This window comes from Protopterus annectens, chromosome 1.part0 (assembly GCF_019279795.1).
Source record: "Protopterus annectens isolate FY-2018-M chromosome 1.part0, PAN1.0, whole genome shotgun sequence".
NCBI classification, from domain to species: Eukaryota; Metazoa; Chordata; order Ceratodontiformes; family Protopteridae; genus Protopterus; species Protopterus annectens.
Genome location: NC_056725.1, coordinates 1,901,874,501 through 1,901,888,140, shown reverse-complemented (window position 1 = coordinate 1,901,888,140; position 13,640 = coordinate 1,901,874,501). Strand labels below are relative to the sequence as shown.

The 13,640-nt window shown below is 39.2% G+C and overlaps 1 protein-coding gene across 1 annotated transcript in view; it reads left to right on the top strand.

The window, feature by feature from the left end:
• Positions 1 to 13,640, top strand: part of MYO15A (myosin XVA) — a 1,299,796-nt gene that overhangs the window by 208,316 nt on the left and 1,077,840 nt on the right. The window contains exon 15 of the mRNA XM_044070057.1: positions 7,002 to 7,127. Coding sequence (XP_043925992.1) covers positions 7,002 to 7,127 — 126 coding nt within the window. The remainder of the gene's footprint in view (positions 1 to 7,001; positions 7,128 to 13,640) is intronic.

Here is a 13,640-nt window from a genome sequence, read left to right as displayed (position 1 = left end):
ACAGTTGACTAAGGTGTGTGAAGCCAAAGGACTGCCAGCCTAACTAAGAAAGCAATGATCTCAGCCTTAGTCACAGCCACAGAGCAGACCAGCAGCTCAGACGATATCCAGTTTGCCATTGGGGATATTCAGCCTTCTGAGACCAGACAGTTCACCTTTTCTTCAGAAGGCTTAAAAATCCATCTGGAGTTACAAATACTCAAACTGGAAGCCAAACATTTAGAGACCAAGGAGAGGCAGCATCAGTATGAACTGCAGTGTTTGGAGACTGAAAAGAGACTGCAACTGGAAATCAAACATTTGGAAGTCAAATCTGTGGACAGACTACAGCATTTGGAGATGGAAAAAAATGAGAAACAGAGACAGCATGAAAAGGAGTTTCTAATCCTTACACTGGGTCATGGAGGTAATGGGAAAGGGAATGAAAGAACCCCAGAAGCCATAAAGGTCAGTAAACATTTTCCTCAGTACAGGGAGGGAGATGACTTTGATAGTTTTATTTATATATTTGAGGGTATGTAAGCAATATAATGTTGACCAAGGGCTCCGGGTACAGTTCCTGACCCCCTTACTCCATGGTAGAGCTGTTAATGCAATTTCTAAACTGTCTAATATTGATTGTTTGAATTATAACCGTGTAAAATAATATTTACTTGATTTTTTTTAAATTAACTCCTGAAATGTATAGAAAAAAGTTTTGTGAACATAGATGCAAGACAGATGAAAGTGCATGTGATTACATTGCTGATTTAAGTACTTACTTTCACAGGTGGGTGAGTGGGTTTCAGGTCACCACTTCTGAAGGACTGCTAGACCTTTTGGTGAGGGAACAAGCCCTTAGCACTCGGCCTGAGGATATGAGGATCTGGTAGACAGACCAAGAGTGTGACTCTGCAAATGAGTTGGGGAGAAAGGGGCATCTCTACTTGGCAAGTATGACACCAGTAAATAAGAAAGGGATATCCAGTGCTGCACATGGACATAAGGGGACCCATGCAGGGCAGCCTAAACCACTCCAACAGAGTTCACCAATAACAGGGAAAGCCACTAGTTCAAGCACACAGTAAGTATCAGGGATTAGATGTTTCAAATGTAATCAGAGGGGCCATGTCACTTACAAATGTCCACTGAAGCAAGGTGAGATACAATAGGTGAGGCAGCCAACAAGTTGAAATGACAGAATGCCAGTGATAAGTTGTTTGGAAATAACAGAGGTGCCAAATTATCACCAAAATTTGTATCCTATCTTAGTGGATGGAAGATAGACCACTGCTAAAAGAGACACAGCTTCTGATATAACCACTGTGAGGCCTGCAATGGTTAAGGAGGAGGAGTACTTGCTTGGGCAGTCCACACCAGTCAGAGCTGTCAGTCAGGCGGCTCCTGAGTCTTTTTTATCAGAGACCTGTTTGCACTGAGATTAGTTTTCATTTCTGTATTAGGAGGCAATTACACTTGGTTAATAAAGGCCCTTATCAGAGCTTTCCCACTTTACTTTGTCTGTCTACACCTGACCAATGGCCACCTCAATAAGAACTGTTATCTAAAGCCCTTCTAAGGGCTACTATGGTGCTCACCACAGCTCTTTCCAGGGCACAACAGTTAACCCACGGCTTAAAGAACCAGGATTACAAGAGGTCCTGGGTTGGTCCAGTTCCTACAAACTTTTAGGAACCTACGACACTGTGACTGAGTACGCCTTTTGCGAAGGTACACCACTGGTTTAATCAACAGTCTTCCTCCTTCACCGGCTCCTCTCCTTCATAGGAGCTAAAACTGCCTCACGTACACAGACAACCCTCTCCTCCTACCACCCAACACTGCAACCTGCGAGAGCTACACTTACATAGCCAAACTGGAAGCAAAGCTCTCTCCGGCCAAGATTTTGCTAGACAGTCAAGAGGAGAAGGTTAACACCTAAACTACACCTCAAGCAACTCATAGCCCTTCAACACCCACACCATCAACACCCACACATAGCAACACTAAACCCACATATGCGGAAGCCCTTAACATTAACCTGCCCAAGCAACAAGGACCTCCGAAGATGAAATGCAAACAAGCACCAGTCACAACCAAAGTGACACATAGCTCACAACACCAGTGTGCCACCCAACAACAGCCCCTAAGACAAGACAATGTACCCAACACTTTAGTCATAGGTGACTCTATAGTCAGGCACACTGATGTCCCACTCACCAGGCTGAACAAGGAGAAAATTACAGTCAGCTGCCTGTCAGGTGCCAGGATCTGCCACATAACGCATGCACTGAAGTCACTCCACAACAAGTACAAATACAACTCTGTCATTGTCCATGCTGGAGTGAATGACTTGAGACATACCTCCCTGGACTACATGAAAAGAGACATGAAGAGCTCTCAGATCATGTGGCCCAAGCAGGTATGACCCTAGCTCTGAGTAGCATCCTGCCTTCGCCCAGAATGATATCACAGTATAAGGACAAAATGACTGACTTCAATTGGCTAAGCTTCTGGTGTCATTCAAAGGGGATCCAGTATCTGTCTGCCTGGGAAGACATGGTCGACAAACCACAATGCTTTGCCAGAGATGTTCTGGACCTGTCACCCATGGGATTCAGGTTACTGGCTAAAGCTCTTGCCACCCCTATAGTGCTTTTATTAGGCAAGGTTCAAAGGACAAAACCACCACCATAACAGATGCAAGCATGCAAAATCTGAAGGTAATGCTACTCAATGCTAGAAGTCTAAACCTCAAAATGCACTCTCTCGAGGCACTCCTAAAAATGGAGAACATCAATATCTGTGCAGCAACTGAGACCTGGTTCAAGGCTCCGGAGAGCACCCCTCCAAAACCAGGCTACAACTCTTATCACACTTTCCCGCCACAAAACCAAGACCGAAAAACTAAAGGTGGAGGAGTGTCCATATTCACCAAGGATATTCACATCTCCAGGCTAGTTGCCCAACACAATGCATCTGAAATTCTCCAGGTACAACTAACACTAGGTAAGACTGCAATCCAAATTGTAGCCTGCTACAGATCTCCCACCATGCCCCAAGATTCTCACTACACCTTTCTAAACATACTGGAAAATATTAAGATACAACCAAACACCCTAATACTGGGTGATTTCAACTACCGTGCCATTAACTGGGAAAACTACTCAGGTACCAACTCCTTTTCCCAAAGGTTCTTGGAATTCATAAATTCCAATGCCCTGGATCAACTAATCCATTGTCCCACCAGGGGCTCCAATATCCTAGACCTGGTCATTACCAACATGGGAAATAGATGCTCCACACCAGTGGTCACCCCCTCATTGGTCAGGTTTGACCATAAGCAAATCACCCTTGACATCCACATCCCACCCCCATCCCCCAGTAAAGAAACCTCCTTAAAAAACTTCTTCAAAGCCAACTTCATGCTACTGAAGTCAGAAGTGCCAAACTTCATGACACCCATGCAGACGGGATCTGAAAGTTCAACTGCAGAATCCTACACTAAGGCACTGTATGAGCACATCCACTTGTGCATGGATCGTGCCATCCCAAATAGAACCAAGATGCTCTCCTCCAAAAAAAGAAAGCCAATCTGGTGGTTCCCTGCTATAAACAAACTATACAACAGAAGGAAGAAACTGTTGCAGAAAAGAGGAAAATCCCAGGATGCAAAAAACTCCCTCACCAGCCTCAGTAAGAAGCTGAGATCCCTCATAAAATCCTCAAAAGCTAGTTACAAAAATAGAATTGCCAAAGATTCCAAAGACAACCACAAGGCATTCTATAGTTATGTCAAGAATCTAAATGGCAATGCTCAGATCTGCTCTGAGCTTCAATAGAATGGAATTAAATATACTGATCCCAAGGATATTGCCAGTATCCTGGTAGATCGATTTCGTGCCAACTTCACCCCCCCTCTCACCCCCTAAAGGGCCCATCTCAATACCAAAAGATTGCCAAACTCTGGTAATCATGGCCACACAGGTAGAAACCGCACCCTCCAAAGCTAAGAATACAGCATCCATGGGACCAGATGACATCCCAGGCTGTGTACTACATGAACTACAAAATGAACTGGCACCTCACTTAAGTGTCATGTTTAATCATAGCCTCACCTCAGGCTTCGTACCCACTGAGTGGTGCACAGTTACAGTTATCCCACTCCACAAGGGGGAATCCACCTTGGATCCTGATAACTACTGCCCCATCAGTCTGATGAGCCTGATCTGCAAGGGCATGGAACGCATTATCATGGAACTTATAAACAAAGACATTGGCAACCTTCAAACACTGGACCCCACCTAGTTTAGATTTGTGAAGGGCCGATCTTGTCTCCGAATCAGTCTCCAGAGCTGTGGATGAGGGTAAGGCGGTCCACACAGCCTATCTGGACCTCTGCAAGGCCTTCGACACCATCCCCCACTCTGGAATCATAGATAAACTTACTAAACTGGGCATAAATCCCTACATCACTCGATGGGTTGCCAACTGGCTTACTGACAGAACCAAGACTGTAAAAGTAGCCGACTCCAAATCCAGCTCCAGACAAGTGACAAGTGATGTACTTCAGGGTTCAGTCCTGGGATCACTGTTGTTTGGTATCTACTTCTCTAAAATACAGGCCAACACTAAGGGACTCTGGCTAACAAAGTTCACAGATGACCGCAAACTGGGAGCCATTATTGAATCTCCAAATGATGTGGATATTCTACAAAAGGGCCTTGCAGAAACAGATGCCTGGTGCCAGAGCCATGGGCTCAAGCTTAATGCCAAGAAATGTATAGTTATCCCCTTTGGAAAAAAACATGTACCCATGAATTACCACATAGGTGGGAGTACACTAAGCATCAAAAGTGTGATGAGAGACTTAGGGACACAGGTGGACAGTGGTCTCACTTTCAATAACCAAATCGCCATAACAGTCAGGAAATCCTTCTATGTGGCACACCTCATCATTAAGGGCTTTTCATCCAGAAAAAGGAGGTCATTGTCCCACTGTACTCATCCCTAATTAGACCCATTATAGAGTATAGTGCCCCGTTTGGTATGTACCTCACAAGATATCTGCAACAGCTGAAAAGGCCACAGAAATACCTCACTAAAAGAATCACAGGCCTAAAGCAGATGCCATATGCTGACCATCTAAAAAAACTCCAGCTATACTCTGTGGCATATCATCTACTCAGAGGTGATCTCTGCTTACCATACAATGCCATGCCAAACCCTGAGCTGTTGGACATGCTCCACTTAAAGAAATCCCAATCCCTCAGAGCCACATGCTCCAGGGATCTAAATCTTGTCATCACAATGAACAAAACATGCTGGATGGATAGGTTCCTGACCCCGAGACTCCCCATACTCTGGAATAGACTGCTCATACATGTCAAGCAGAGCACTTCCTTGGCCCTCTTCAAAAGGAATCTTGATGATTGGATGGGAGATAGGAAATTCACCCCGGGGATCATGTCAGGGGTCCAGAGAAGTAAATATTGTGGGAAGAAATATCCAGGGAATTGTTATGGCTATGCTTGTATAGGCCCTAGGGACGATAGCCTAATACCAACCTATAAACCTATGAACCTATTTGTCCACATCTTCAGGTCACCACAAACCTTCAGAGATTGTAAAGCAAACTTTTAGAAAAAAAAAGATGAGAAAGCATGTAGAGCAGATATGATTTTTACATCATTCAATAACATCAGCTGGAGATTTAAAAGCATAGATGGAGCATTTTGATAGGTGATCTGAGATTCTTGCCACTGTCTGCATACAGAGGTTATTGACCACTCCTCTTCAATGAGACACCTTTCCTAACTGTAACACAACTGTACATTTCCAAGTGAAACATGAAAATTAATGGTTTGTAGTCTGACAGTATACAAGACCACCTATGCATACTGTAAGATGCACATTATATGCTGGTACTGCACGATACTAAAACACATAAATTAGTTAGAAATGCCTCATTATCTATTACTTGTGTGTCTAAAGACTTTTCACAGTCTAATTTTCCAACATGAAAAATGTCAAGCACTAAGAAACATTATCAAGCCTTTCCCCCCATGTAGGACTCCTCTCTACTGACAAATTCTTACTACACCCAATTAAATCAAACAATACTGTAGGTGGTTCACTGTATTCCTCTCACATCTCTAAAGTTTTAAATTCCATTCCCATCTCACTCAAATAAATTAACAACTTGAAATCCTTCAAGCTACTGAGACAGCATTCAAAGGTCTCATAACTTTGATCATGCACCACACTTAACTAATCCCTATAAACTATCCTTATCCACTCTATCACATCCTGATCTAAAATGACTAAGTGGCAATAATCTTCTTTCTTATATTGTACTATTGTATCTATTTGGACACTTAAACTGTAGAGTACTGTCCTCAGTGTTACATTGTAATGAAAGTTCACTTTACCACTGTCGTACTATTATAAAATACTATGGGTCTAAACTTTAGTAGTCTAAACACTCATTTTGATATACATTTAAATGTTTTTTCATATTATCGTATTGCCTGTATCATGATTATAATATGTTTGCATGCTGACTATTTATATATATCTTGTCAATGTTTTTGTTTTGTCACTATGCTCAAGCAGTCTTATTTCTCATTACTGTATGCTCAAATGACTCATTACACAATGTATGCATGTATGTATGTTATTTTCTCTCTGTATCTTGTGAAGCTTTTCTCCCAAGGCCTTCACTGAAATGGGGTTTTCCACCCAGTAGGACATTTTGGCAAACAAATATATGCATAAATATTAATGGTATACAGGAAAGATAGATAAAGTCTTGCATGTACTTATCTGTCCTGGAGCTGTGAAGCAAGGAATTTTTGTTCAACAGAGAACTTGATATGCCATACACAAAAAAATGTTGGAGATGTTTCTGATATGTGGAATTATATTACTTTTAAAATGATAAAGCTGGTAAAAAGTATGTCCTGAAACGTTTGATTTATCATATTCACTGTTATTAATGAGCATCTTAATCTGATTTGCAGGCAACAGATCACACATTTCTGCAGAAGTGTCATTATCACCACAGCTCGTGCCCATTATACTATAAGCCAAAGATGCCTCTGCCTGAATTTACAGTCAAGCACTATGCTGGAAAGGTCACCTACCAGGTAAACACTGCCTTTATAGTTTAGAAACTACATCTTCCATAATTCCATACAAATGAAGACTTGCCTTAAAAAGTCGAATGTAGAAATAACAGGTGTGTAGTCTGAGCTCATCGATTTAATTAACAAAATAATTGAGCATACACATTACTTTGGTAAAATGTGCTAAGTAATCATATTGTATTAAGGCAAATTACTCATTAAAATGACCTTACCAGGGGCATGCCAATTATGCTGACAGACAAGCGGCAGATTCCCCCTGATCTTATTTTTATTTCTGATAGGAAATTATTTATATAAACTGTCCTAATTGATTTTTCTAAGTGGATATGATTATTTTTAAGTCATTCTGAAGGATATTATCAAAGCAAGTTTATTGTAACTTATTAGATTCCTGTCAAATTTTTATCTGAAAAATTTCCTCACACAGAATCCTGAAATGAGGTACACAAAAACAAACTCTCAGGACTCTTCCTAAAAAAGGAGCTTCAATCTAGTTTTACTAACATACAATAACTTTCTCTAAAAATGGATAAAATGGGCAACCAACTTGACAACTTTAAAGAAAAATGTTCCAAACAGATGGAATAGATTCATGAGATTTAAAAACAGCAGAAATCCCAAATATCTGGAATAGAAGAAACTTTAAATGACATGGAAGGGAGATTAAATGAAGATGAAAATAATATTGAATTCCTACTGTAGCCAAATACTGTACTGATGAAAAAAATTGATGATTTGGAAAACAGGTCTCAGAGAAACAATATTCAGATCATCAGTCTGCTTGAAAAAAAATTGAGGGAGGAAGTATGGCAAACTTTTTGACATCCTAATTTCCTAAGATTTTAGACTTTTTTGAAGTTATGTCATATGGAAAAAAGAAAGCACATTATTTTTATTTTATTTTTATTTATTTTACATTTGTTGACCGGGCTAGTCTGGCTGGATATATGTCCATTTTCAGCAGAGGCCCGAGGAGAAAAGCTCCACTATATACTAGTACAAACATAACATAACAAGGTACATAAAAAAGCACAGTAGGATACAATATTATAGGCATGTAAGAGAGCTAAATAGCTTAGTAATAGTATAGAAACAAATACAACAGAATATAATCAAAACAGTGAGGATTCCTAGTTCTATAATCTTAACCATGCAATCATACTAATGTTGAAGGAGAGAAAATAGTGACTCACCCCTAAGTCTAATAGTCATATATACAGTATTTACAATAATGATAACACTTTTAGTGCTAGAGTACTATTTTTAAGAAACAGAGTAGTTCCATATGTAGCAGGATATAGGTTTAAATAGAAAGGATGTATGACTAGTTGTAGTAATATATCAAGTAGAAAGCAGAAGGTGTTAATGAAAATAAAAAATGGAAGTGAAATTCAAGGAGAGCTACAGAGGGGGCTAGTGATAGTGACAAGTAGAGGAGTAGAGTAAAGAACTGTAAGGAGAGTAAGATGCTGAGGTCAGTCAGGATTAGAGCAAGGACAAAGCCAATGAGATTTGAAATAGTTCCTTAGTTGTTTCTTGAAAAGTTGTGCTGATTCTAGAGTGGTCATTTCTATGGGAAGTTTATTCCAGTGTGAGCCAACAACATTTGTGAACAAGGAGTCACCAGCTTTATTGTGAGATTTGAGAGCTGCAACTAGTAGTTTGTTAGCTGATCTAAGTGAACTAAGATTCTTCTAAGGGGCAATAAGGTTATTAAGTATGGGTGTATTGGTAGGGTAATGGAGTATTTTAAAGGTAATAACTAGTTGATGTAGGAGAATAAGATTTTGTAGCTCTAGCCAACCAAGCTTTTTGAGATTAACACAATGATGGGTTCGAAATGGGGAGCCTGAGGCAAACCTGGCAATGCTATGATAGGCTGTGGCAAGTTTTTGAAGGTTAGATTTTGACAGGTTTATAAGAGATGGAGAGGCATACAATAACGTAGAGATGAGATGTGTTTGGGCAAGGGACACCCTGGTAGTAGAAGTAAGAAAGGGCTTGAGTCTATAGAGGGCATCTATCTTTTTATTAACTGTTTTGATGGTTAGGTCAATGTGGTAAGCAAAGTTAAGTTGATTATCAATTGTAAAGCCTAGAAGTTTAGTAGAAGAATCAGGTGATATGATAGTGCCATTGTTAGACACAATAGAAAAGGAAAGAGGGACAGACTTAGGGGTTGGGGAGAAGAGTAATAATTTGTTTTTTTTTGGGGGGTTGAGGAGGAGACAGATATTTTGGAACCATTTTTCAGCTGCTGAAAATATTTTTTGGGTTGAAGAATGAAATACAGATGGAGATGCAGCAGAACAGATGATAGTTGAATCATCTGCATACTGAATACAAGTGGATGTTGGGAGTGAAGTAGACAGGTTGTTTATAAATATGGAGAAGAGAAAGGGACCTAAGATGGATCCTTGAGGGACACCAATAGTGATTGGGAGCTGAGAGGATAGATGGCTGCCCCAAAGGACAGCTTGTTTCCTATCTTTCAAATAAGAGTTGAACCAGTGAAGAGCTGAAGAGTCAAGTGAGAAAGATGTCAGAGTGTCAAGTAAAAGTTGATGGTTAACCATATTGAAGGCTTTAGAGAGGTCAAGACATAAAGAAGAGGAAAACAGGTTGTTATTGCGATTTTTGTTGATGGTATCTGTGAAGGAGAGAAGTGCAGTGTAGGTGCTATGGAAAGGTCGGAAACCATGTTGGGAGTCAGCAAGTAGGGTATTTTGTAAAAGATGGTGTAAAAGTTGTTGGTGTATACAGCGTTCCATAATTTTAGATAGAGGTGATAGTAAGGCTATAGGACGGAAATTAGAAAGTTCATTTGAGGTACCTCTTTTATGCAGGGGAATGATATGGGAGACTTTCCAGAGGGAAGGAATTGTAGATTAGGTTATGGTTCTGTTAATTAAGATAGAGACTGGGTATGCTACTTCTGCTGCTGCTAGTTGTAGATATTCAGCTGGTAGTTTGTCGGCTGAGGGAGTGCATGGTTTCAGTTTTGAGAGTAACTTACGTATATGGGTTGTGTTCCTTAGTTACATTTTCCTGGAAGAATAATCCCTTTCCAAAATCTACTATTGTAAGATTTGTTTCAATTCAAGACAAAGAGTTAATTCTTAAAACAGAAAATACACAGACTCCACAGCTCCAGAAGTAGAATATTTAATCCCTGTGCAGTCCGTTCGACTCAACACAGTAAGCACAAAAAAGTAGCAGCTGATAAAACACCACAAGTTAAAACGACTCTTGTTACACTAAATTGACTTCCACAGTTAAGCGCTTTCACCTAACACAATGTCAGGCTTCCTCAGAACAAATTGCTAATGTTCAAAGTCCCCTGTTTATGTAACCAGCAATTCAAAAGCGCCAATAAAATTCAATCAATCAGTCCCCAACCCATTTTTTAAAAGACAAACACTTATTCCCACATTGTCACTAGAAAAATTACATATAAAAATGCATATAAGCAATACGTATATAATACTGTAAGAAAGTTAGAACATCAAAATACACAATACCCATCAATTTTTCAGTCCCCTTTTGGAATATTTAAACAATTCATTATAATCTATGAAACAAAAACATTATTAAATTAACTTATTGTTATGATAATTATAATTTTGCTGATCTCAGTTTGAGGGCACTACTGATACTGATGTAATCATTTAGCCCTGGGGGCTTCCCAGCTTCTAACTTAATCTGCCAGAATAGTTCCCTATATTCAAGTTTGGCCTCCCAGTTTCCCCTCGGATGTCCGATATAACTTGTTCCATAACCATAAACATAGCAATAAAAAAATTGATTCACACTATGACAATGTGTTAATGAGAAAAGTAAAAAAAAATTGCAGAGGGATTTATTGGAATACAAGGAAGGGACCCACCCCCAAGAAAAACCTTCAAATATGGGTTGGTAGAAGGGGAGAATTTGAATGAGAAGGTATTTATTCAAGAAAATTGAGTTCCTAACAGTAACCATACCCACCCTTTAGAGGAGCCACCATTAAGAAGAAGTGAAAGAATTGCACAGAAACAAGAACAATTCAGCAATTACAATCAATACAATCAGGTGCAGGGGAGGTGGGGCAGGGGAAGAGGATGGAACAACAACAACAGGAACTTCATGAGGAACAACAGTCAAGGGAGGGGGCAATATATACAACATTAAAATGTGGAGGAACTGAGGTGAATATTATTACCACAGAGGGAGGTAAAAAAGTTACAAAAGGTAACTTTAATATTTTCAACTACACTGATTTAGAGATTACTAATGAATATTTTACCCTGTTCACTAAGGGTTTTCAGTTTGTACCTAACAGGCCTTTGAGCGTGGTGACTACCTTAGTGGATGTCAAGATGTTTTGAAGAAAGTTGAACCTAAATTTGATATTTAAAGGGAAAAGAAGGGACAGACGTGTTGTGGGGAGAGCTAGTAATTTTAACCCCCCACTCAACCTGGTATTGAAGGTCTTTGAAGAACTTGTGGAAAATTATATCAGGAAATTAAATATGAAAAAGAATGTAGTGAAGAATTCAGCTAAATTAGAGGAGGATTTAATAGAGAAATTATGTCAGAATAAATGAAGAGTAATGAAACCTGATGAGAGGGGTGGGGTTGTGTTAATGAATATGATAGATTATGAAGCAAAGATGTTTGAAACATTGAACGATGAGGTGAAATACAGTGTAGTATCTAAAAACAAAATAAATACTGCATATGCCAAAATACAATATTATTTAACGGACCACTTGCTACAAGGAGCAATAGACAAGAACATGTTTAATTTTTTGCAAGTTGAGAAACCACGTATTCCAATAATATTTGGAATACCAAAAACACACAAAAGTATTGAAAATCTAGCATTTAAGCCAATAGTTTCAGGGGCAGGTTTTATTACGGAATCTCTGGCTGTATTTGTGGACCACCACTTAAAGAGGTTTGTGAGATCAATAACGCACATTACCAAGGATTCTTGGGGCATTTTAAGAAGTATTACTAAAGATAAAGATAGCAACACTGTATATTTGGTGACAGTGGATGTTGTGTAATTATTCCCAAGTATCCCACACAATACAGATTTAGAGTGGTTCCAGGAGGTGCTAACAGAGGCAAAGTATTTGGATGCCAAAATTTATGGAAACAGTGGTTTTGGATATTGACAAACAATTATATATTTTTCAATGGAAAGTATTACAGGCAGGGGCGTGGAGTGGCTATGGGGTGGCCTGTGCCCCCCCTAAATGCCAACTTGGTATTATACTATTTGGAAAAGAAGTATATTATAAATACTGAATGGTATAAGAATATAATTTATTACATCAGATTCCTGGATGACATTTGTTTGTTTTGGCAGGGGACGTTAGATGATTTGACCTGGTTTTTGGCCTATATTAATACAACTACCTTTTTGAGGTTTACACATACAGTCTCCTTGCAGGAAATAAATTATATGGATGTGATGTTATACAAGGATCCAGTGAATAATTATTTTCAGTCATGGATATTTAGGAAACACACATTCTCTAACTAATATTTACACTATGGGAGTGGACACCCCAACTTTCAGAAGAAGGGTATTGTCAAGGGGCAGTTAATTAGAGCTTCAAGAATGTGTAGTGAATCCCTGGATTTCATCATGAGTTAGATTTCATTAAGGGACTGTTTGTACATAGGGAATATCCATTAAACTTTATCCAATGTTTGATTGATGAGGTGGTTCGAATCAGGGAGGTCGGGTATGGCCAGCTGTTAGGAACCGGGCTTGATACAGAAGAGAAACATAATACCAATCAAGTAGATTATGAAAATCCCTTTATTAACACATATTCTACTACTTCCATGGAGATAGAGGCGATTATTAGGAAACACTGGGGGATTTTGAGATTACAGAATGAAATGAGGGACCTGTTACCAGACATGCCCCAATTAATTAGAAGAAGGGATATACATTTAAAGAAAAGACTGGAAAGGGGAATGGTTAATCACAATGTAGTGAAAAATAAGGTGGGTACCTACAAATGCAGTATGTGCAATCAATGCAAATACATTATAGACAAAGATGAGGTAATGTTAACTGCCAGAAATTATAGGGCAAAATGCAATGGACATTACACATGTAATACCTTGGGGGTGGTTTATTTGGTTTAGCGTGAATCGTGTAATAGTTTTTATGTCAGCAAGACTGAGAGGAATCTCAGAAAAAGGATTTACGAACATACATATGATATTCTCAAAGAAAAAGAAACAAGTGCACTTTTTAAGCACTCTCAAATGTGTTCCAACTAAAAGTTTAAGTTTATGGTTATGGAACAAGTTACATCAGATGCCTGGGGGGAAACTGGAAGGCCAAACTTGAATATAGGGAACTATTCTGGCAGATTACATTAGAAGCCGGGAAGCCCCCAGGACTAAATGATTAGATCAGTACAAGTAGTGTCCTCAAACTGAGATCAGCAAAATTATAATTCTCATAACAATGAGTTAATTTAATAATGTTTTTGTTTTATAGAT